Source organism: Rhinolophus ferrumequinum, chromosome X (assembly GCF_004115265.2).
Source record: "Rhinolophus ferrumequinum isolate MPI-CBG mRhiFer1 chromosome X, mRhiFer1_v1.p, whole genome shotgun sequence".
Taxonomy (NCBI): Eukaryota; Metazoa; Chordata; class Mammalia; order Chiroptera; family Rhinolophidae; genus Rhinolophus; species Rhinolophus ferrumequinum.
The window spans coordinates 6,291,264-6,316,878 of NC_046284.1; the positions used below are offsets into that span (position 1 = coordinate 6,291,264).

At 45.2% G+C, this 25,615-nt stretch overlaps 1 protein-coding gene across 1 annotated transcript; it reads right to left on the bottom strand.

Annotated features, from left to right (window-relative positions):
- Positions 1–1,253: 1,253 nt before the first annotated feature.
- TKTL1 (transketolase like 1) lies at positions 1,254–24,523 on the bottom strand. The gene is given in 15 exon segments (XM_033111497.1): positions 1,254–2,146; positions 3,627–3,746; positions 3,879–3,975; positions 6,302–6,385; positions 6,858–6,988; positions 8,744–8,900; positions 9,260–9,424; positions 13,526–13,719; positions 14,497–14,624; positions 14,704–14,895; positions 17,314–17,411; positions 19,992–20,079; positions 20,081–20,100; positions 20,718–20,835; positions 24,417–24,523. Coding segments are annotated over 15 exon segments (1,872 nt in total). The 3' UTR covers positions 1,254–1,973.
- Positions 24,524–25,615: the final 1,092 nt, after the last annotated feature.

Consider the following 25,615-nt stretch of genomic DNA (forward strand, 5'->3'; position numbering starts at 1 on the left):
CCTCACAAAACTGTTTAAACACACACACACTCAAAAGAGTAAACAGTACTACATGACCCAGCAATTCCACTCCTAGGTTAACACACACTTCAGAAGTGAAAACATACATCCACAAACTTGAATACAAACGTTCTTAGCATTAATGACAGTGAAAACAACTGAAAAATAGTGAAAATTGAAATGTCTACCAACTGATGGATAAAATGTGGTCTATACAATGAATGTATTATGTGGCCTTAAAAAGGAATGAAGTTCTGGCACATGCTACAACGTGGATGAACCTCAAATGCATTATGCTAAGTGACAAGCTAGGCACAAAAAGGCCACATACTATGATTCCATTCATATGAAATGTCCAGAATAGGCAAAGCCATAGAGACAGAAAATACCAATGATTGCCAGAGGCTGGGAAGATGAATGGGGAGTGACTAAGGGGTGCAGGGGGCTTTTGGGGTGATGCAAATGTTGTAAAATTGACCATGGAGATGGTTGTAGAACTCGAGTATACTAAAAACACATTGAATTGTGTATTTTCAATGGGTGAATTGTATGGAATATGAGATGGTTAGTTGAGGTAAACATTTTTGCTTATGTGTATTTTCTAAATTTCCTACAATGACTCTTTATTAACTGATTTTTACTAACAGCTAATATTTTAATAATTTTGTATTTTTTATATTTTATGTCAATTATACCAACTATTTTACAAAAAAAAACTTTTTTGAAATCTTATAATCACAACAAATATGCTACTTTTACCTGCCAGGAAATCAGCTCAGTGGTTTAAGAGGCAGGAGCAGAATGAGTAGGCCCCAAAGCAGACTGAGCGGAGTGCCATGCTAGTTCTTTGGTCTCTACCACACATTCTAGAACAAAGACCCCTGGGGTACCAGTTAATGAAGGCAATACAAAATAAGGACCATGACATACCAAACATATCCAGTAAATTTTAAATGTAGTTTTGAAGTTTGGACCCATTTTTATCTGGCTGGTCCTTTTTTCTTATATTCCAGCCACATGGTTTATGTGTTCACAGCTGATACGAATCAGCTCAGGGACGGCTTTTCAGGCCACACACTGTCCTCTAGTGGTGCATCTCCTGCCCAGTGTCCTTTCCTGGGTTTGCTGTTGGGCGACATGGCTCTTTCTCCTTTTGGTTTAGATAGAAGCTTCTTCCTTCCTTACTTATGATTTTATCAAGGAGAAACAGAATCACACACATAAGGCACACATGGAATCAGGCAGCTGGTTTTTAAAACTGCTTTATTAACATGAACATTAACTAATATCTTCAGTACATAACTACAGTCGAGCTAACAGTTCGGTCTGGTCACTGGGCAAAGGAGACATTTCTGAGATCTCACAAAAGTGTGGTGTGGAGGCTAGAACTAGTTGTATCCTCTCTTCACAGAACAATCGTCACCAGGACAGGACATCCTAAAGAGCTTTCACTGCTGTACAGCCTCTGCACTGTAGGAGGGTAGTGGAAGGTGACCACCACAGGAAATCCCAGGGCAACTGCAGTCACACAGTACCCGGGAAGCTGCAGGTAGGATGGTGACACACAAATTCCCCACCCGGGACCGCAGTGTGCATGCAGCACGGTGCCACAGTGCTGTGCCACCAGGCGGCTGCAACCTCCAGTTCACATTGCCTGTACTTCCGAGGACATACACATTTAAGAAACTGTTACCCTATGTTGAATTCCCAGCCCAGATATCTGTAGTCTCATCAGAAAACTTGTTCTCAGGTGGTTGTTTTGTTAGTTGTTCTGTTGCTTAAAATCTTATAACCTACTTTAATGACTAAAAGATAAGAGTTACTTGTACATGTAGTTATGGCTTAACAGGAAGGTAGTTAACTTGGTTTGCTTTTAAGAAGCACAAACAGTATAGATTTAAATGATGGTTTGGCAACAAGTATAAAGGTACGGTAAAGAGGCTGGTCTTTTAAGACCAAAGCCAACCGCCATTTTACTTCATTAAAATACATTTCACAGCCATTATAATGTGTCTGGCACTAATTCCAAACATATCCAGCAGCTCATTTAACTGCCCACCCCGAGGCATTCCTAGCACTGCCAGCTGACAGACCCGGATGCCAGGCTCCATGGAAACAGCTGCGCACACGGCCTCCCCGATGCCACCTGGAGAAGCAAGGAACATTAGGCTCTGTTCCGGAAGCAGCTGGTCAGCCTTAAAGCCCCATGATATGGAGGCCTTTGAATTTGCTGCTTCCCAGGGAAAAAGATTTTTTACTACCGTTCTTTCCCCGAAAATAAGAACTAACCGGAAAATAAGCCCTAGCATGATTTTTCAGGATGACATCCCCTGAACATAAGGCCTAATGTGTATTTCGGAGCAAAAATTAATATAAGACACCAGGTCTGATTTTCGGGGAAACACGGTAGTTATCGATTCATAAAAGCAGTCATTTCCTAACTGGCCAGAAGCATTCTCACTGGAAATGGCGGTTTTCCCAATTGCTCCCAGCGCCACCTACAGCAGGGGCTCTCTCAGCCCGGGCTCAATGGATGCAGGGGTCTGCGGAGCACAGATTCTCAAAGCTCTCAGGAAGCCCAAAGTGATTAAAACCAACAAAGGAAATGTACAGAAAAGAGCGACTGGCAGGCCTGAGGCGGCCAGCTCCGGAAGGGCCACTTGCAGAGGTGGCCCTCGAGTGGCGCCTGGGTAGTGGGCTGGTGCAAGTCCCGTAGGCCGACAGGACACTTTCCCTAAGGATAAGGGCGGTCCCTGCACCTGGACTGTTTGCACAACAGGGTGGTTTCTGGAGCACCTGCTTTCCTCTGGGAGTTGGGTATTTGGTGTGTGCCTGGCGCAGGGGGCCCACGTGACCAGCCCCCAATAAAAGCCGGGGTGCGCTGGGTGCTGACTGGGTTCCTTGGGTGTGCAGTGATGCATTTTTCCCTGCTGAAGAGGGGAGAGTGCTCCGCGGGCCTCAGCGGAGGGAGGGCGGGCGGAAGGGAGCCTAAGGGCTGGGGTTCTCCTCCCCCCTCACCTGTGTCGTCTGTCCTCACGGGGCCTGGCGTGTATCCTGTCCCTGTAACCAACCTCAGCCCTGAGGGCACTGGGAGCGCTTCCAGAGACTCTGTGGACCATGGCTGTGCTCCTGGACCCCCTTACAGGAAACACATGAAGCTCCTCATCCCCTCATCTGCCCCACCTAACCTCAGGCCAAACACTGTCCAGCCCCCTCTCCTTAACACACGTTTTCTACATTTGCTGTGTTCTCTGCTTGCAAGGCACTATTCCCATTTCTGGAGGAGCAAATTGTTAGTCATTCAAAACTTAACAACAACTGTGAAGCTTTTCCTGACCCCTCCCTGCCCAGAGTGACAAGTTAGACACTCCTTTGTGCTGCCACTGAGCCACCCAGGGACCAGGCACTGTGCACTGTGCCAGGGACACACAAATGACTCTGGGCTCCCCACCCTCAAGGAGCCAGTGTAGGTGGGCAAGAGGCCCCTAATGTGATACACTTACAAAGAGCGGTGACAAAGGCTGTGGGGCGACGAGTTGACCGGAGGTGAAGGCCAGGAGCACGGGTGCCTCCACTCAAGGGAAATGAAAACATGTCCCACCAAAGCAGACTTAGAAAAGACCCACCTTCTGGGTGGTGATCCTCCACGGTGATGATGTAGCCACCAGTGTATTTGGCGTTGGCGATGATGGTGGCAGAATCCAGGGGTTTCACGGTGAACAGGTCGATGACGCGGATAGAAACACCTGGAGAACAGCAACAACCAGCTTGGCATATGAAGCAGACTTAGGGTCAAAAGACCAGTTGGGGAACACGAGGCAGCCCAAGTCCCACCTCTCCCCAGCTGGAACTTCAACATTTAGCACCAACCAACTCACCTTGGTTGGAAAGCTCCTCGGCAGCTGCTAAGACTTCATGCAGAGTAATTCCAGCTCCAATAACCGTGACTTTGTCATTAACACTGTGGCGGATGACCTGAAGTTGCACACCCAACGAGAGTGCGTGGTTACCACGCACAGAAGGCCCTCACAGTGGAGGCCCTGCTCTGCCCTGATGCTACCCATTCCAGTCCTCCATCATTCACTACACAAAAGGCTGATGCAGCACACTGACGCGCAAGGACACACTCTTTTTGATAAGCCTCGCTTCACGTTTGTTTTATAAATTCATCTACCTTTCCTCATGATTTTCGGTGCCAAATTACTAAGTTTTTATACAAAACATAATACACACAATGACCCTTTAACAAAGAAGGTGGATTTCAAACTGGGGTCTTAAAGGCAGAGGACCAGAAGAGAAGTGAACTGTCTGGCCCACGTGCTCCAGGGCACAGACTCATACACATCGAGGGGGCTGCAAAGGCACCATCTCTGGACTGCTTGGACATCTGCTGGGACGTACACACAGATTGGACTCCACTGAGGAACGTATGAACAGGGATCGCTTTGGGGCGTTTGCGACATGCTCTGTGCCAAGCACCGTGCATGCCCCAAGTGTCCTCTAAGGCCTGTGCCATCCTAAGTGGGCCCATTCTGCGGCTGAGGAAAGTGCATCTCAGAGCAGGAGGAACTCGCCAGGGCTGAGACTAGCAGCCAGGCCCATTTGACGTCAAAGCCCACGCTCTCAACCACTTGCTGTTCTGTAAGCAAAGACAGGGACCCCTGGCCTTTCTCACAGTTTAGTTGCCTCAAAGCTCCCCAACCAGAGGCGTCTGGAATTAGTCATTTCAGCCTTCTGTATAGGTTTCCCTATAGCTTAAGAACCATTGCTGACAGTACAGATATTCAGGGCTTCTAAGCCACCTCATTCTCTGCGAGTCCTAGCTTTTTCATACACACACACACACACACACACACACACACACACGCACAGAGCCCTATGTCCCCTTTGCAAAACTCAGCCTTTGAGTTATCCATTCCATGCATATTATCACATACTTTAATTCACATCCTTTACCATCAGGAAATTTACTTCATTTTATCAGGGCACGGCAAATACTGGGGCTGGGGGTGGGGGACGACAGGAGACATGAGAAAGCTCTGCAGAAGATATGACTATCATCAAGACCCCCCCCCAAACTCCCCCAGAGAAAAACATATGGCCTTGAGTGTAAATGTGGGAGTACAGAGAACAATAGAACCTGTAGTTAACCCTGAAGGTGAATATTGCAGCTTTTCCATTCGGTGTTGGCCAGCTGCCTTAGTGGCAGGCCGTGGACTGTTGTGGATGTACCTGCTTTATTACAGCACTGAAGTCATTCCACATTCGGACACAGCCATTCTGGGCAATAGCAACTCCAAAGTCTGGAGCAGCCTAGTCCTTAGCAATCAAGACAGGTGTCACTGGTTGCTTCTTCAAGAGTGGCTACTGGCCTTTCACATATTTGAGAGTATTAATGACATTCTAAAAGGCTTACAAGATAAAAGTAGGGCCAGGGAAAGGCCAGGGGTCCCTGTCTTTGCTTACAGAACATAAAGCTCTCCTATGCAGTATGATCTCAACTGTGTAGAACATACACACGCCTAGAAAAATGCAGGAAGCAAACACGCCCAAAGGCCTGTGAGCCCTGCTCTCCAGGCGGTGGGCAGAGCCATTATTTTCTGCACAGACTGCCGCTTCTCCACCAGCGCAGCCCCTGTGCGCAGGCACACGGGGGGGCCACCTGGTCGCTGCCTGGGCTTCAATCCTGGTCTCGCTGCTCACGATGAAGCCTGAACAAGCTGCTTCCCTCTGACCCTCATCTACACAACAGGGCTGCTAACAATCCGCGCTTCTAAGGTTTTGTGAGAACACAGGCGATAGAAGTGCCCAGTGATGCCAGCCAGCCGTTATCAGCAGGCCTGCAGGAGAGGCCAAATCCAATGGGCAGAAGCCATCTCAGGGCCACACAATGGCCAGCAGCAGCAAGATGGTTCCAGCTCCCCTTTATTCCTGGCCGTGGAATGCAAACTGGAGCCTCCCCATGTGTTATTCCTTTGAAATGGGTTCTGTTGTTTTGTTTAGCTTCAGGCTGTGTTAATTTACAGCGAGCACCACAAGTGCCTTCAAGTTGTTAGTGCTTTATCTTTAAGAGTTCAACAAAGACTCCATTTGGAAAAGGAGAAAAGTTCAGTTCAGGCTGATATGGATAGAATGTTCCTTCCTGAGGAAAAGCAGGCAACGGTCATACTTCAGTTTTTTTAAAAAAAACTAAAAGAAAGGATGGAGCACTGAATGTGGGGATACCCAGTGCTAGCTTGGAACAGTTCTCTCTCTGCATGTGAAATGACACTAGAAGACAACGGAGAACTTCAGGCCTTACCTTGGCCTGTCCAATTGCAAAACTTTCGTGTTGGGTGTAAAGAACAGCAGTTTCAGGTCGGCTGGTCCGAATGTAGCACACTCCCTAGGGTATAAACGAAAACCAGAGGTACAGTTTAAAAAGTCAAACTCAATTTCCAACTAATACTGTGTTTCTCCGAAATAAGACCTAACCAGGAAAATAAGCCCTAGCATGATTTCTCAGGATGACACCCCTTGAACATAAGCCCTAATGCGTCTTTTGGAGCAAAAATTAATAGAAGACCTGGTCTTATTTTCAGGGAAACCTTTAAAAGAGGGGGAGAGGCAGGAGGGCTGAACAGTTCAGCGTCCCTCTGCACTGTTTGTCTCTGAATGTGCTCCTGTTCTATATGCTTAATCACCTCTTTTGGGTGATAGTTCTATTTTTAAAAGAAAGCCTACAACCTAATTTTCTATAATGCATATCTATTACCTTTATGCTGAGGAAAAAAATGGGAAAAATCCAACTGTCAGTACCAAACTAGCAGCAGAGCTCAGAAGCATTTTCTGTCTGAACCAGCACCCCTTAGAAATACCTTGGTGTTGGCCGCCAGGAACACTGCGTGCTCTGTCGAGACGGCATCACTTGGATAGAAAATGGTGCAGTTGGGAATGGTACGGAACATGGCCAGATCCTCCAGGGCCATCTGGGAGGGGCTGTTTTCACCTGAGGAAACAAAGACACGGCCCAACAAAAACATGAGCAAGACCAAGCTAGGACGTTGCCCTCTGCTGGATAAGCAACAGCTCGTAGTGCCACAGGAGGCCCCCAAAACTTCTGTAGCAAGTGGAGTCCTACAAAACGGTCAATTCTTATGTCAATACAATGCCTTATAATTATAAGGACCTGTCATACATCTGTCTCCCTCGAGACATCACCGTGACACTCCACGTTCAGCTCCTCATTGACCTTGCAGATCAACAAAGCATTGGTCTCTTGCTGGCCCTGCCACCAACCTCTGGCACCTGGTCACTGCTGTCCGAGGTGACTCGATGCTCTTCTCCTGGGGCCTCAGTGGCCGGGTCGGCCCCACCAAGTCTTTGCCCCTGTCCCCTCTTCCTCAGGAGGGGTCCCTCAGGCTCTGTGTTCTGCTCTTCCAGCTTCTCCACCAAGAAACTGGGGGATTTAGATTGCAGTGGTCGTATTCACTTCTCAAGGCCTTCAAAGTCGCTGAGCATTCACATCCCTTGGGGGTAACCTTGGGGTGCTGTTGTAACTAAGGGAGCCTTAGTGTGTATTTGGGAACAGAGTTTTGGGTCAGCAATGCCCAATGTAGACCATGGCGGCCTAACTCTTCCAGCTGGGAAGGAAGCTGTCACAGGGCACACTGCCTTGCCCGGGACAACTGTCTAATCGCAGAACTCTCAGCTCTTCTGGGTTGTACCCACAGCTACCTCTCCACTTAGCTGACTTACTTTGAAATTTCAATGTACCCATCCCCAAGCAAAGAGCCCCAGATTCCTGCCTAGGCCCTCTGCCCAGGCTAGCCCTGAAATGCTGTGGCCCTTCCGTCTCCTCAGACTGCTGTCTCCCCCACCGCCTGGCCCATCCAGAGCCTTCTTGGCCAGTCTAGTTCTCCCAGGGAGTCCCAGGGATGACTCCCAAATGTGCCCTTCCAGTCCTCCTCCCTCCTGTCCAGCGTCCTAGCAGCAAACGTAAGCTGTCACGTCTACCTAGGACTCCTGCCGCTCCACGGGCACATCAAGCGCCTCGTCTTTCCTGAGTCCTCACTTCTGTCATTCAGGAACAGGACTCCCTGACGTTTCCCAGGCAGTTTCCGACTCCCGTGTCTGTCAGCAGTGTGACCTCTTCCTTCTGACTGTCTCCTATCCCCTGGTTTTCTATCCCCTGCTAATGCACACCATGTTTCAAGCCACTTCCTGGCTTCTGTGTTTCCCACTGTCCCCACCTGGCTGGTCCTGCCAGGTTAACACCCAGAGAGCAGCACCTCCCCCAGCCTCGCATCAGGACTCCCAAGGTTTCCCATGACACACACCCAGGCTGCTCCGCTCAGGCTGAGCCCGGGCAGGGGGCCGTGCTCCTCACTTCCCTGTGCCCATGCTGCTGGTCTCCCCTTAAGACTAAGGCAACTGCACGGAGAGCAGGGTAGGGTTCTGTAACGCCGGGGGGGCGGGGAGTGGGGGGGCCTACTCATACCCAGTGTGTCCTTAGACATGTAAGGGGCACTCAGGACAGATCATTACTTCTCAATGACGACGACAAGAGTTGGCATTTCACAGTAATATCAGAAGATCTGCTCAAATGTTACCCAGAGTATCTGGAACTTTTAAAACACAATATGGCTTTAAAGTTACAGATAATCAAACGTTATAAAACCCTAAGCACAATGACAACTGCTCACACCCTAATCTTTCTCTAAAGTAGAAAGACTACCAAGATGATGGCATTGAGAACCCATACCGATGGATATCCCGCAGTGGGAGCCAATAAGGTTGATGTTGGACCGAGAGATGGCCCCTATCCGGATCTGATCAAACGCTCGAGTCAGAAAGGCAGCGAAGGTGCTAGCAAAAGCAATGGTCCGATCATAGGTGGTGCACCCCAGTGCCACGCTCACCTGTAACACCAAGAAAGTGAATCAGAACACCGTGGACCCCATCCCCGCTAACTCCCCCCTTTCCCCTTAGCCAGTGTAGAGCGCCTCGTTCCCGGGATAACCACTGCTCGGCATCCCACCAGCGCCTCACCCCGGCCCCAGGCGCATACCCAAGGAAACACTCCTTCCAGCAGGCCTGGAAGCCCCCCTCAGACTCTGCCTGGCTACTCTGTACCCATTTCCCTGGAGACGTTTTCCCCCTCTAGTTCCTTTAGTTTTATGATCGGAAAGAAAAACTGTGAGGTCGGCTGGGCCTCCTGTGTCTGGTGGGCCACTGCTAATGAGTGAGAAGATCAAAGAGGGATGCACACAGCACGTACCATGTTTTGCTCAGCGATAAAGCACTCGATGAAGCGCTCGGGGTGCTCCTTCTTGAATATCTCGGAGAAGGTGGAGTTCTTGGTGTCACTGTCTAGCACGATGACTCTATCATTCACGTGGCCCAGCTTAGCCAGAGCCAAACCACACGCTTTCCGAGTAGCTACCTGGAAAAGTCAAACAGTAGAGTTTTTTTTAGAATAGATTGAAAAGGAAGGTGATATTTTGTAGAATTACAAGTTGCCATCTATCTTTATTATTATTTTTCAATTACAGTTGACATTCGGTATTATATTAGTTCCAGGTGTACAGCACAGCGATTAGACATTTATATAATTTATGCAGTGATCCCCCCAATTAGTCTAGTACCCACCTGGCACCATACATAGTCATTACCATATTATTGACTGTATTCTCTATGCTGTACTTTACACCCCCACGACTATTTTGTAACTGCCAATTTATACTTCTTAATCCCTTCATCTTTTACACCCATTCCCCAACCCCCCTCCCATCTGGCAACCATCAGTTTATTCTCTGTATCTATGAGTTTATTTCTGTTTTGCTTGTTCATTTATTTTGTTCTTTAGATTCCACATATAAGAGAGATCATATGGTATTTGTCTTCTCAGTCTGACTTATTTCACTTAACGTAATACCCTCTAGATCCATCCGTGTTGTTGCAAATGGTAATATTTCATTCTTTTTTATGGCAGAGTAATACTCCGTTGTGTATATGTGCCACCTCTTCTTTATCTAATCATCTATTGATAGGCACTTAGGTTGTTTCCATATCTTGGCTCTTGTAAACAGCGCTTTAGGGAACACAGTGGTGCATGTATCTTTTCGAATTAGTACTTTTGTTTCTTCAGATAAATGCCCAGATGTGGAATTGCTGGGTCATGAGGTAGTTTTATTTTTAATTTTTTGAGGAACCTCCACATTGTTTTCCATAGTGGCTACACCAATTTGCAATCCCTCCAGTAATGCACGAGGGATTAATTGTCATCTGTCTTAATAAAGAAGGCAAATTTGTGATTCCGCAATTATCTCCTTTAGGGTCATCAAAATGGACTGCTAGCCCACTTAAATCTATACTTGGCTCACTGGGTATGAATTTCTCAAAAATAAATTGATTCTTTTATACCATTCATATAGTTTATTAAAAATTTAAATTTCCCAAAATGCAAATGTCTCTGTGACTTTTTAGCTCGAAAACTGATTAATATGCACTGAAAAAAATTAAAATGTAGAACTTGAGAATCCTAGTATCAATAATAGAGAATTCCACTAGAATGTTTGCGACCGGACTGAATTTATGAATCTCGGGGAGAACTGAAATCTTTACAATATTGTTTTCTATTAAAAAACAAGGTTTGACATTTCTTCAAAATGTTAAACATAGAATTACCATGTGACCCAGTAATTCTACTCATAGGTATACACCCAAGAGACAAATGCATCTATGTAACACTTGTATACAACCGTTCAAAGTAGCATGATTCACAATAGCCGAAAGGTAGAAACAACCCAAATGTCCATCAACGAATGAATGGATAAACAAAATGTATGATATATCCATAAAATGAAGTACTGTACACGCCACAACATGGATGAACCTCGTGGACTGTGCTGAGTGAAGGAAGCCAGACACAAAAGTTCACGTATTATATGATCCCATTTATATGAAATGTTTGGAATAGGCAAATCCACAGAGACAGAAAGTAGATGATTGGTTACTAGGGGATGGGTGGCAATAGATAGTGACTGCTAATGGGTTAAGGGGTATCTTTTGGGGTGATGGAAATGTTATAAGACTGAGTGTGGGGATGGCTGCACAATTCTGTAAATATGCTAAAAACCACTGAACTGTACACTTTAAATGGGTGGATTCTATAGTGAGTTATATCTCAATAAAGCTGTTACAAAAAACAACAAGGTTTGCCTCTTCATTTATCTGTCATTCATCCACTCAAAAATATTTTTAAAAATAGGCAATTCATATAGACAGTACAAAATTCAAGTTATGAAATGGTATCAAGTGAAGAGGCCATCTTCCTCCTGCCCCTGTCCCCCAGCCACCCAGTTACCCTCCCCAGCGGTAAGTGGAAATGACAGGTTTATGCAGCATCCTTTCAGGAATGATCTACACAGAAATAGTTGGTGAGAATATCCTATGTACAAGGCACGCGGACTTCTTTTAGGGCTATAGTTTTATAAGCATCTTAATAAAGATCTCTAATAAAGGTATTTAAGTTTATTTTTAGTTTAGTTTAAGTTTTTTACTGTCATCATTAAAAGGATCACCTCTCCATTTTGTTAATATTAGGTTGGTGCAAAAGTAATTGCGGTTTAAAAGGTTTTTTTTGTTTTGTTTTGTTTTTTTTGTTTGTTTGTTTTTTTTTTAAATGGCAAAAACCACTATTACTTTTGCACCGACCTAATACAAGAAGGGAATTACTCCGTGTATATTAGTTTTGGTACACGCTCTCTTCCTGGACTCATCTTATTTCTAACCATTTCTGGTTGATTCTCTTCAGTTTTCCAGACACACAATTCTGTCACCTACAGTGATGATAGGCTTGCCTTCTCGGCAGGACTGAGTCTTTTATTCTGTTATTTAACTGCATTTATTCTGTTATTTAACTAGTACTTCCAGAGTGTGGCTGACTCTCTGCCAAGTTAATGAAATGTTTTTACCATGTGGTATGAAGAAGGCTCCAGGTTTAAGATATCTAGATTCAGAATCAAATTGTAGTGTTTCACCAGTCCTAGTTTGTTTTACTAAGATGTTTTTTTAAAAAAAAAACAACAGGAATGAATTTTATGAACTCCTTCTGTTTCCCAAGTATCAAAATGATAACTTCCCGTCCCAAATATTGATAAGTTATCCACATTACTAATTGGAACGACACTAATTCATGTACTTCTTTGAATGAACTAATGGAGTTGATTAGTGACTATTTTATTCAAAATTTTTACATTAACAGGCATAAGTGAGACTGGTCTGGAGTTCTTCCTTTGGTCTAGCTTTGTCACATCTTGGCTTCATAAATGAATTGGAACGACGTGCTTGTCTTTCTCTATATTCAAGAAGGTTTGAGATAACCTAGGAATTACCCATCCCTTGGAGGTTAAAAGTCAGTCACTCTTGTAACTTGGTGAGCCTGGCTGGCACTTTGGAGGTGTAATTCTTTGGCAGTTTTCTGTTTTTTTTCTATGGCTGTTGATCTACTTAAGTGTTTTGTATCTTTTCAAGTCAATTTGGGTATTTTATGTATTCTTACAAAATGGTCCATTGTTTTTACAGGTTTTCATATCAATTACCATAATTTTCTGAATGTTCTCCACATCTGTGGTTTATCTTTTGTAATGACTAATTTTATACATTTATGGTTTTTATCTTTTTAAGTAGACTAGCTAATGGCTTGTCTACTAGTTAGTAATTCAGAGTGCCAACTCTTAGATTTATGTATTAATGTGACTTGTTTTGTAATTCATTAATTTTTTTATGAACTGGCCTGCTTGCTTAATTTTTTCTATTCATAAAATATATAGACTTCTTTTAAAATATGAAAAGTTCCCATAATCCCACCTTCCAGAGAAAAACCACTTCAATTACGTGTCATTTTTCCAAGTATACTTTTCAATGCCCTTTAAAAACATATGACACCTCTTTAAGATTTTCCACACAAAAATAAAATTATACTCTATGTTGCTTTGCAACTTTAAAAAAAATAATAATTTGGGCAAGCTCTTAGCTTTTTACTGGGCTGTTTCCAATTTTGTCATCAAAACCAATGGTGCAATCAACATTCATTCTGATAGACATCTCTGCACATTTGCACAGGTATTTCTGTAGGATAAAGTCCTCTGAGTTGCACTGCTAGTTTGAAGGATGTGAACAGTTGAAGTGTTAACACATATTGCCAAAGTACCCTTCATTAATATGAGCGTTTTCCTTATTAAATTTCATCTGCTTTTTGTTTTCTAATCTCTTGAGTATTACAACTTTAACCCCTATTACCAGGCTAAGAAAACATAACAACACTCAGAATGTCCCCAAATAAATAAGGAAAATAAAGAAGGGTCAGAAAATATTTTTTTCTCCCAGGCTCACCACCTTGCTTCCTTAGGTCCTGAAGACCCTGCCTATTTTGGGTCTGCTATAATATATCAGAAGGCAGGATATAAAAATGATTTAAAAAAAACAACCCTTTCTTTCCTGTGGATTTAGAAGAAAGCAGAGAACAAAGCAGTCAGCCTACCTTGTCACCGATTTTGTAAGAAGGTGGAGAGGTCATTTCAATGTTCGTGATGTCGACTTCAGGTGCATCTTCAATAGGGGGTTTTGGTTCCAGATTCATGTTGGTCTGTATTTGGCTCTCGATAAGTTTGATAATTGCGTCTGCTCTTTCTTTTGGCATTGGCTTTCCATGCCAATTTTCTGCATCTTCAACACCTGCAACAAAAGGGAGAGATGGAGAGGAACGAACAGATTTGAGATATGCTTTAGGGGGAGAATCAGTTAGAATTAACAGTGGACTGGAGGTGTGTGCAGGGGGCATATAAGGGAGAGGCAGGGATGATACGCAGGTTTCTGCCAGGAGAAAATCAGTCAAGTGTTCCTTTCCTGAGCTGGGTGCGCCAGAGTAAGACTGCCTTTTGGGGAGGAGTCATAGAACAGTTTTATTCTAAGATGTCAATGTTAAAACACAACCGGAATCACACCCTTTGCAATTCTTTATACTTGAGATGAACAACTTCAGGTGTCAGCTTTGAAATCTGTAAGAAGTTAAGACTTTCAAAACCCCCTTCTTCCCCAGGCCGTCAGTCCCACAGCTGCCTTTCCCGGACGCCCCACTTGACTAGTTGCTGCCATGTTCTCCCTGAGTGGAGGCGTGGGCGTCTGCATCCTTAACGTGTCTGCTCATGCGTGTCACAGCAGCTTCTCACGCTGCACTCCTATGGAGCGCGTTCCCTGCTCCTTCTCTAACTGATGGACGAGCCTCCTAGCCACTCTCGTGCAGGTGGAAAACTACTGCCCACTCGCTGGGGCTTTGCACTTCCCCCAACTCTAACCAGACACGCAATCAAAGCCAAGGAGAGCGAGCGCCTCCGGCAAGTATTTCAGGCATAGTCACTGTGCACTAAGCCAGTTGTCTGCCCGCCCAGCCTGTGTCTCCTGAGCAGATAGGTGTTTTTAAGAACCCCAAGTAGAAAAGAAACACTTGTTTACTTGGAACGCCCCGGCCCTTGAAGGTCTTGGCAACTATAGCAGTGGGTTTGTTCTTCACTTGAGTTGCTTGCCAGAACACCTGGCACAGAGCCTCCACGTCGCGGCCATCGGCCGTGAAAGTATTCCACCTGTCAACCAAGGAGGAGGCCAAGTTACAAGGTGAAGGGGAGATGGGCCGAAAGTAGTGACATGAAACAGAACAGTTACCCAAAGGCTTCACAGCGCTTCTGATATATGTCCATGCAGAGCTCGAGAGGCAAGGTGCCACTGTGGCCCAGGCGGTTCACATCAAAGATGGCCACGAGATTGTCCAGATTGTAATAGGAAGCGAAGGCCAACGCCTCCCAAACGCAGCCTTCCGAAGACTCGCCATCTCCCACGAGGCAGAACACTCGGTAGCTGGAGCAAGCCAAGAGAAGGTTAGGACCCTGCTTGGGGCTCTTTGGGGAGATTCGAGCAAATACATTTTATGCAGAGAAACTGAGAAAGAGACCGAGGCAGTTGCTTCAGGTCATCAGGCTCTTAAGACTATTTTCCTCAACCCTGTGCAAACTCAACATCTGAGGAAACACAGCTTTAAAAGCGTTGGTCTCCCAGACAAGAAAAAGTGAAAGGAGTTCATCACCACCAAACCAAGGAATGTTAGAGGGACTTACGAAAAAAAAAGATAAAAATTCTGAGTAATAAAATGGCAATACCGTGTTTCCCTGAAAATAAGACCTAGCCAGACGATCAGCTCTAATGCGTCTTTTGGAACAAAAACTAATATAAGACCCACTCTTATATAATATATGTCTTATGTGAATTTTTGTTCCAAAAGATGCATTAGAGCTGATTGTCTGGCTAGGTCTTATTTTCAGGGAAACACGGTAGCTACATATCTATCAACAATTACTTTAACTATAAATGGATGAAATGCTCCAATCAAAAAGACAAAAGGTGGCTGAAAGGATAAGAAAAGAAGACCGAAGACGCTTACATATGCTGCCTACAAGAGACCCACTTCAGACTGACACACACACAGACTGAAAGTGAAGGGATGGAGAGAGATATTTCATGCAAATGGAAAAAAACAAGCTGGGGTAGCAATATTTACATCAGACAAAATAGACTTTAAAACAAAGGCCATAACAGGAGACAAAGAAGGACCCAACAATTCCACTTCTGGGTATTTATTTATCTGAAGAAACCCAGAACACTAATTTGAAAAGACATATCATCCCTATGTTCATGCAGTGCTATTTACAATAGACAAGATATGGAATCAACCTACGTGCCCATCAACAGAAGACTGGATAAAGAACATGTGGTACACATATACAATGGAATATTATTGGCCATAAAAAAAGTGAAATCTTGCCATCTGCAACAACATGGATGGACCTAGAGAACATTATGCTAAATAAAATAAGTCAAACAGAGAAAGACAAATACCATATGATCTCACTTATATGGGGAATCTAAAGAATAAAACACAAACAGACTCACAGATATAGAGAACTGATGATTGCCAGATGGGAGGGGGTTGGGGGAATAGGTGAAAAGGGGGAATGGATGAAGATGCGCAAATTGCTAGTTGTAAAAATAGTCATGGGGATGTAAAGTACAGGATAGGGAATATAGTTAATAATGTTGTAATAACTATGTATGGAGTGAGAGGGGTATGAGACTCATCAGGGCGATCACTATGTAAGTTATAGAAATGTCTCATCACTATGTTGTACACCTGAAACTAAAAAAAAAAAAAAAAGTATGTCAATTGTAATTGAAAAATTAAAAAATATTGTAAAAAAGCTTGGACCTCATGAGATAGGATTCACCTGTGGCTAGTTTTCTCATTCCAGTTGTAAAGTCTATTTCTAGGTTCTTCCTCCACTTCTCTGGGCCCAATGAACAAGAAGGGACGGGGAGAAAGCAGCTCCCTTAAATACCCAAACATGTACGTCCTTGGTAAGCTCCATTTTAACCACTGCCACCTTCTACTCCTGCTCTTACAAATTTACAATCGTAACAACCAAAACAGTCTACCTCAGGAGCATATGTTCTGTTCTAAATGGTAAACTCCTCTGTAGCAAAAGCATGAAACGTATCAGTAAAACACAATGCAGACCCCACAAAAAGGCTGTCAGTGAAGTTCCGAGACAGTGATTAACTGCAGGACAGGGACTAATGGTGGCAAGGACGACAGCTGAACAATGCTGAGAGACTTATGGGAAGGAGCGAGGCAGCGGCCGAGCAGTGCAGGAAGCAGGAGGTGCCTCCAGCGGGGTCGCCGAGGCTGGAACCCGGGACTGAGGAGCTCTGGACTCAGGTACGCCAAGGAAGGCGTGGAGTAGAACGTGCACGCTACCACGCCAACCTTGGGCCCCTCCTTAGCCGCCCGTCCCCGCCGTGCTCCCCTATCCGCAGTGGCTGGGTCCATGACCCGGTAAGAAAGGCACTGATCTGCCCGTCTCCAGGAAGGTGAAACCACTCCAGAAAAGAGACTCTTGATTATTAATATTTAGGGTCTTCAATGCAAAGGCCAATGTGCCATCTGTCCAGCTCACCGAGATGGAAAACAGGAAGATGTCTCTAAGGAAAGACTCGAGTCCTAATAAACCAGTTTCTATATGCAGACAGCACTTAGAATCCAACCAGAAATGCTAGAACAGTCTTCCAGAAACACGATTTCTTTACTGCTTGAACACTTGGTAATTTGAGCTTTCAAAACAATCACTTTCTTCCCAAACTAATAAGCCATAAATAAAGCCAAAAATGCCCGGGGAGGGGTATGGTGGGGGCAGCAGTCAAGTGGTTTCTGGGTAAGCGCCTTACCTGGCCTTGTCAAAGTACTTGCCAGTATACGCCATCCCGCACGCGGCCCCCAGGCCTTGTCCAAGTAAGCTGGTTGCCGTGTCAACAAATGGCAGTCTCTGGAAGAGAAAGGGCCAAGTGAGCCTAGGGGTACCTGCAGGACACGGGTATCCGGAAGCTGAGAAGCAGGCTGACTTTTGGCAGGGAGCACACACAGCTCCTCAGAACAGCCCCGCCCACCCTGTGGGGTGCCTTCCTCGTCACTCCACATCTCAGACCAACATCACAAATGTGGGAGCTGCAGGAAACCGATGCAGCATGGCAAGGGCAACTGGAGCTTTGTGGACACAGAAGGAGGATTTTCCTCCACATGGTCGCCTAAACAGAGCCCAAGAGCAAAGCAGAAAACCGAAGCACGAGCCTGGCCACTTCACAAGGCCTTTTATCCAGCCATGCACATCCCAAGTGACCAATCTTTTGGAACACGGGTTCTTAAGACACACGGAACTTATTCATCAATTCCACTGCCGCCATCTCGGCCTGGCCGCAAACATCTCTGCCCTGCAGTCATTGCCGTGCCTCTCTGCTCCTCCACAGCCATTCTCAACAGTAGCCAGAAGAACCTGTTAAAACCTAAGCCTCTTCATTACTCTCTGCCAAGAACTGTCCAACGTGTTGCCATCTTGCGCCAAGTAGAGCCCACGTTCTTGCACTGGCCTGTCCACTCTGGCCCCCATCACCTTCTACTCCCTCCCACCACTCCGGGTACCCTGGCCTCCTTGCTGCCCCTGAACGTACTGGGAACACGCCTGCCTCAGGGGCTTAGCACGCGCAGCTCCTTCTTCCCCAAACGCTCAGTGCTCGTGCCTGAAGGAGTACACAGCTTACTCCCTTACTCCTTCCAAATCTCTGCTTGAATGTCCGCATCAAGGGCTTCCGGCAGCATCTCCTTCATCTAGTATCCCCCACCCCTCCACTTCCCTTGCGTGCAGGATGGTCAGCCCCGTCTGACATGCTAGCCATCTATTTATAGGTTTGTTTCTTGTCCGCCCACTCCTCCATTCAAATGGCAGCTCCGTTCAAGCAGAGGCCAGTGTGTGCTTTCACTGCCACGGATGGGTACTTGTTAGTCTCAGATTCCTCTCCCAGCCTCCTCTACCCTATTTCTCTGCTCCTCCCGGGGCTCTTGAGCTTCCCTAGCTTTCTCCACAGGCTTTGTGCCCCCAGACACTCCCTCTCCGTTTTGTATCTCTATGCCCACAGAACTATCCCACTGAAATCTCTCCGGATGACATAGTAGCTCTATCCTCCTACCTTACTTCTGTCACGACCTCTGGCTCCCAGTTGCCTTGCAGACCCTTGGACTGAGTCTGGGCACTCAGACCAACTCTGCTTCTCTCTGGCTTTAAAGCAGGGGCAAGGGAAACCTCCTCTCCAAGGCTGCACTTTGTGGGTGTGATGGAGACGAGAGCCCTCCTCGGGCAGCAAGAGGCCGTAAGATTTACTGAGAAGACTGTTATGGCTCCAGCACGATGCTGGCATGGTAGAAGTGCTCCCACACGGGGTCCCTTCTCTTCTCCAAGAACTCTTATGCTGTGGAGGGAGGCACTCACAATTGAGGGGGGCCAGGGCTAGAATAAAGATGTGTACAAGTTGCCATGGACACCCAGAAAAGACTTCTTTTCCACGTTCTCATCTTTGTTCCAGCACAAAGTCCACTTCAAGAACAAGTTTCCAGAAAGGCCTTTTGGTAATTTTGTAGGCCGGCTTGGCTGGAGAAAATGATAGAGTTGATAAAGTGACACTGCCAGACGTTAGCAGTTGTCTGCGTAAGACACTTGTGTCCCGGGAGCACCGACTGTGATGACCCTGGCTCTTCTGCCTCCAGTGTAGTCCATTCACTCCATTCCCAGCCAAAGCCAGGATGGGCCACGCTCCCGTGTGCCTTCTCTTTTCTACCCATTTTATCTGCTGCTTAAATCTGATGAACACAAGTTCTGGCAGCTGAACAGTGGCCAGCCTGCTACCGTGTGCCAGCAAGCCTCTTCATCCCTCCACGGCTGACGACTCCAACGATTTGCTAGGATAGCAAGTTATGGGACAGTCCAGGCACCTTTCCTTTTTCTAAACTGGAGATCTGAACACTCATACTGTGTTTGTACGTCCGTATTTATTAGATTTTTATTATAAAGGGTTCGAGCTCATAACTAAGTTGTAAGAACAGTGCAATGAAGTCCCATATACTCTTCACCTAGGTTCACCAACCATTACTAATGGACCCCTTTGCTTCATCTCTTTCTACACACATACTCACGTATTTTATTTATGTTATGCCAAACCTCATTTGAGATTATGTTTCAGACACCAAGACAAAAGTCGTCACTATGATCCCAGGTACTTTGACCAGTTCCGTATTCTGACTGTCTTTAAACTACTTCCTGCTGCCCAGATATGGGGTTTCTATTTCTACATGGCACTCTACCAGTTGAGTTTTAAATGATTTGATCAGGACACAGTCAAGTTTCCAATAGCATTAAAAGAGCTGCTCACTCTTCTAGATTGACCTTGCTTTTAACATTCCTTTTCTGTCCCATCCCCCAACGTCATGAGGTACCTGCCGCCATATCCTAGTCTAATGAGACAGTCTCGCGTTGGTGTCAAGTCAGATCTGCAGAGAAATAGAGAGAAAACTGACTGACAGGGGTGGGATGTCCTTCCAAACCCAACTCAGTTTTCCTCGCACTCAGCAAGTCAAATCTGCTGCTGTCCACCTCTATCCAGGTGGCAGAGGATGGGAGGAGCACGACCCTGCCACGGGGGGCTTTATAGGTAGCGGGGTGAGGCGAGCACCAGCAAAGGAAAGGAAGGGCGGCCCGCTGCCATAAGTCACCATTCCCACTGAGCGGTCCTCGCTAGGACACCTTTTAGATCTTTATGAGACGCGATGATCTGAACGTCTGTGTCCTCCCCAAATTCATATGTTGAAAATCTAATGCCCAAGGTGATAGTATTAGCAGGTGAGGGTCTCTGGGTGGTGATTAGGTCACGAGGGCAGAAACCTTCAAGAATGAGACTAGTGTCCTTGTGAAAGAGGCCCTAAAGACACCACTTCTCCCGCCATGTGAGGATACAACGAGAAGTATGTCACCAAGGAGGGGGTCCTCACCAGAATGTGATCATGATGGTGTTTTGATCTTCGACTTCCAGCTTCCAAAGCTGTGAAAAACAGGTTTCTATTGTTTATAAACTACCCAGTCTGTGGTGTTTCGTTACAGCAGCCCAAATGCACTAAGATGTGAGGCAAAGAAAGAAGAACCAAAAAGATCAACAGAGCCCATTTCAGGCCTTGTTGCCACATGGGGGCTTTAAAAACGAGTTTCAGAAGCAAGCATCTGAGCAGGCCCTGGGCTCCCGTGCCGGTTTACCTTGTAGAGGATGAAGCGGTCGTTGTTCGGGTTCTCTGGGTCCGTCTGCTTATATCTCATGATGTGGAAGAACAGCACGGACATGATCTCAGCAGCACTGCTGCATGATGTGGGGTGGCTGAAAGACAGTCATGGCACAGGTCACTTCTCACAAGTAAACGACTCACCAGGGACATGGTGCATGAGGAGGCTTCTCAGCACATGGTCCCCTCAGACCAGAAGCAGCAGTCATTACTCCCAGCCCTGGAAGAATCCAGCCAAGGGCAAGGGATGCAGGGCCACTGCTGCCCAAGGCCCATAACTTTTAAGGATAAGTTTTAAGCCTCACAACATCTCTCCCTGCAGAGAGCAAGACCTCCAAGACCAGTCCCCTTCTATCAATGCGGCCTCTGTGTACTTGGGGCGAGGTCACCATAAGCACTTGAACATTCTTCCACTTGTTTGAATTCATCTGTGATATCATTAATCAGAAACGCCATGAAGCAAAAATAAACCAATGCATATATGGTCAACTGATATTTGACAAGGGAACCAAGAATACTCAATGGAGAAAGAACAGTCTCTTTAATAAACGGTGCTGGGAAAATTGGATAGTCACACATGAAAAAATGAAACTAGACCCCTATTGTATGCAGAAATTAACCCGAAACGGATTAAGAGTTAAGTGTAAGACTGGAAACCATTAAATTCCTAGAAGAAAACAGAAAAAAGCTCCTTGACACAGGTCTTGGTAATGATTTTTTGGATATGACACCTAAAGCTCAAGTAACAAATAAAAAACACGTGGGACTATACCAAACTAAAAAGCTTCTGCACAGCAAAGGAAACCATCAACAAAATGAAAAAGACAACCTACCATATGGGAAAGAATATTTGCAAACCACATATCTTGTATAGGGTTAATATCCAAGATATATAAAGAACTCATACAACTCAACAAAGAAAACTCCAATTAAAAATGGTTAAAGGACCTGAATAGACATTTTCCTAAAGAGGATATTGAAATGGCCAACAGGTACATGAAAAGATACTCAACATCACTAATCATCAAGGAAATGCAAATCAAAACCACAGTGGGATATCACTTCCCATCTGTTAGAATGGCTATCATCAAAAAAATAAGAGATAAGTGTTGGTGAGGATGTGGAGAAAAGAGAACCCTTGTTCAATTGTTGGTGGGAACGTAAACTGGTACAGCCACTATGGAAAACAGTATGGAAGACCTCCAAAAAATTAAAAATAGAACTAATATATGATCCATCAATTCCACTTCTGGTAATATATCCAAAGGACATGAAAACACTATGTCGAAGAGATATCTGCACCCCCTATGTTCATAGCATTATTTACAACAGCCAAGACATGGAAGCAAACTACGTGTCCACAGAATGGATAAAGATGTGGTACATGTATACAATGGACTATTATTCAGCTATGAAAAAGAAGGAAATTCTGACATTTGCAACAACATGGATGGACCTTGAGGACATTATGCTAAGTGAAATAAATCAGATATAGAAAGGCAAATGTACGCTCTCACTTATATGCTCTCACTTATATTTAAAAAAAAAAAAAAAAAAAAAAGAAAGAAAAACCCCACCAAACATAAAAAAAGGGATCATCAGATTTGTGGTTACCAGAGGTTGGGGTTGGGGGAAGGGGAACTGGAGGTAGGTGGTCAAAAGGTAGAAACTTCCAGTTATAAGATAAATAAGTAGCAGGGATGTAATGTACAACTTGATGACTATAGTTAACACTGCTGTATGGTATATTTGAAAGAAAGTGGTTAAGAATAGTTAAGTTCTCATCACAAAGGAAAAAAAAACAATTTTTCTTTTTCTTGTATTTGTATTAGATGATGGATGTTAACTAAACTTATTGTGGAGCTCATTTCACAATATACGTAAGTCAAATCATTATGCCATACACCTTAAACTTATACAGTACTATATGTCAGTTATACCTCAATAAAACTGGGGGAAATGAAAAAAAATACTATGATGATCCCATTCTACTACCTAAAATAAATTTCTTTTAGGAAGTAAATGGTGAGACTGAGAAGTTTTTCATGGTGGAGTAACTGAAGGCTCTTACTGAATGCCAAAATAACCGCTGTTCTTAGAAAGCCTGCATGCATGTCCAGCCAATCCTTCATTAATTAAGAAGGGAGAGGAAACAAAACCAATTCCTTAGAGCCCTGCCCCGATTGTTGGAAGCGTAGGATTTTAGGCCCAGCTCACATGTATTAATAATCTCTCAAGTTTCACACTATAGAAAATAGAGACTTAAACCTCTTGTCTTGCAAGTATCCCCTAAGAGGATGATTTGGATTCAAAAGCTATTACTGATCCCTTGAGAAAATGCAAACCATTATTAATTTTGAAGGTGAAGGGAGCAAAATGAAAGTGTAAAAAAAAACCAAACAAAACAAAATAGGCATGTCTTAAACAACCAATGGACCAAAGAGGAGAAAGTACAAGAGAAATTAGAAACTACTCAGAGACAAATGAAAACACAACATACCAAAATTTATAAAATACAGCAAAAGTAGTACTGGGAGGGAAATTTATAGGTGCAAATGCTTACAATAAGATCTTAAATGAAAAACCTAACTTTACCACTTCTGAATTAGAAAAAGAACTAAACCCAAAGCTACCAGAAAGAAAATTAAATAAAGATTAGAGTGTAAATAAAGAAAACAGAGACTAGGAAAACAGGAAAAAATCAAAAACAAAAGTTGGTTCTTTGAAAAGATTAACGAAATTAACGAACTTTTAGCTAGATTAACTAAGTAGAAAAGAGAAATTACTAAATTTATTAAGTCAGTTCTGGAATTTCTAGTTTCATTTCAGAAATGAAAATAAGGACACTACTACCGAGTCTACAGAAATAAAAGACTATAAAAAACACTGTGAACAACTGTATGTCAATAAATGGGCTAATCTATAAGAAATTTCTAGCAACAGAAAACGTAAGACTGAATCAGGAAGAAACAGAAAAATCAGAATAAACCTGTAACTAATGAAGAGATTGAATCAACAGTCAAAAACCTCCGACAAAGAAAAACGGGATCTGATGGTGTTACTGGTGAATCCTACCAAATATTTAAAGAATTAACTCAAACTCTTCTAAAAAAAGTGAAGGGAAATACTTCGAAACTCATTCTGAAGCCAGCATTGCCCTTAGACTAAAACCGACAAATACCTCACAAGAAAACTGCTAACATCTCTTACGAATATTAAGACAAAAATCCTCATCAAATCACAAGCAGACCCAAGAGCCCACCTTTAGGCTTTATTTCCTTAAACTTCCATGTTCTGGGTTTCTGACCATCGGCAGCAACCTCTTATAAAGAAAGCCCCGAACCCTCCCGCTCCAACATCAGCCTGATCCAAACCCCAGAACCACTTCCGCCCCCCAGCCGGCTCGCGTCGGTTCTGGGGGCCACCGGTTTCAGCCGGATCACGAAGCGGGATCACGAAGCAGGAACCCGAAGCGACAGGCGCCTGAGCACGCGGCCGGCCGCCAACAGCGACTACGCCTGCCTGGCGTCTGTGGGTGGCAGCCAAGCCCCAGTGGCCCTAAACCGGGCCTCTACGACCAAGCCCATCCGGCCCCGGCTCCCTTTACGTCACACCCCCGCCATCGCGGCCGGGAATGGAGGTTGGCGCCACATGGGCTTCGACCAGGGGACCTTACCCGCAGCTCAAGGCGCATGTGGCCCTGATGGAGTGGATGCGCAGGCGATTGGCCAAGTCCCGCAGGACCTGAAGAGTCAACGCGTCAGGCATGGTTTCGTAGGCCATGGCGGTGCTCGCCTCAGGGTCGGACATAGCTGCGATCGCTTTAGTCTCCGAAGGGCAAGTGCCGGAAAGGGCGCTTTGCAGTCCGTCTAATACACTCCACGCACAGATCCCTCCGCTCCGCGCTCTCTCCGCACGTGCGCAGTGCCGCTTCCAGTGACCTCCACGTGCGGATCCCTCCGCATCGCGGCTTTCTGGGTGCGCACGACTTCCTGCGCAGTGTGGCGGCCAGCGACCTGCACGTGCAAATCCTTCCGCACTTCCGGCCTCCTCAGCGCGGGACTCCCTCGCTGTGGCTTCCTCTGCACCCCTCATTCGATGGATTCTGAGTATTTCTCACTTCCGTGTAGGACGTTATTCAAAATCATTTAATTTATTTATAGCTTCCCTAGTGTTATTCAAAGAGGACTGTCTCTCTAAGTGGGTATACTTTTGGGGTATCAAAAAGTTAGGGAACTAGACATTGTGGTGGTTGTTGCACACTGTGATGAAGGTAGTAAAGGGTTAACGGATTCACACACTTTAAAATAGTTACAATGGCAAAGTTTGTTTTGCTGCGTTTTATCACACTTTAAAAAGCCACACTGGAATTTTACTTTGCGGGATGTCCCCCTTCTCATACCCCATAGCAGCCCAGACCCCAGGTGGGCCTCTCAGCAGGGCTCTGAGACGGCATGACATCTCTGCGCTGACCTTTCTCTTTCTAGAATCTTCTATACATCAGGATCCAGACCCGTGTGGCTGTTTAGGTGGCATTAGCCCCATGCTGGCCTGCAGCTTTCCCGGGGAGCCTGACTTGAGGGTACTGCCACTGACTTTCTGTATGAAGGTCCCCATCTTCAAGGCCACGATATAGTCTTGGAGAGCTGTCCCTCTGACTTTGAGATGGTCTGCCAAGAATCAGCGTGGCTCCCAGTGGCATCATCTCCACAACACTGTACCCTGAGTTCAAACACTGGGGAGCATCGTCAAAACTGCCAAGGTCCTGAGAGCCCCGAGTGTCCCTGATTGCGTCTAGGCACTCACGTTCTTGCTGGTTAACGGGCACGTGCATTGAAATTTTTCATCGCTATTGCTGATTGCTCAAAAACCCCG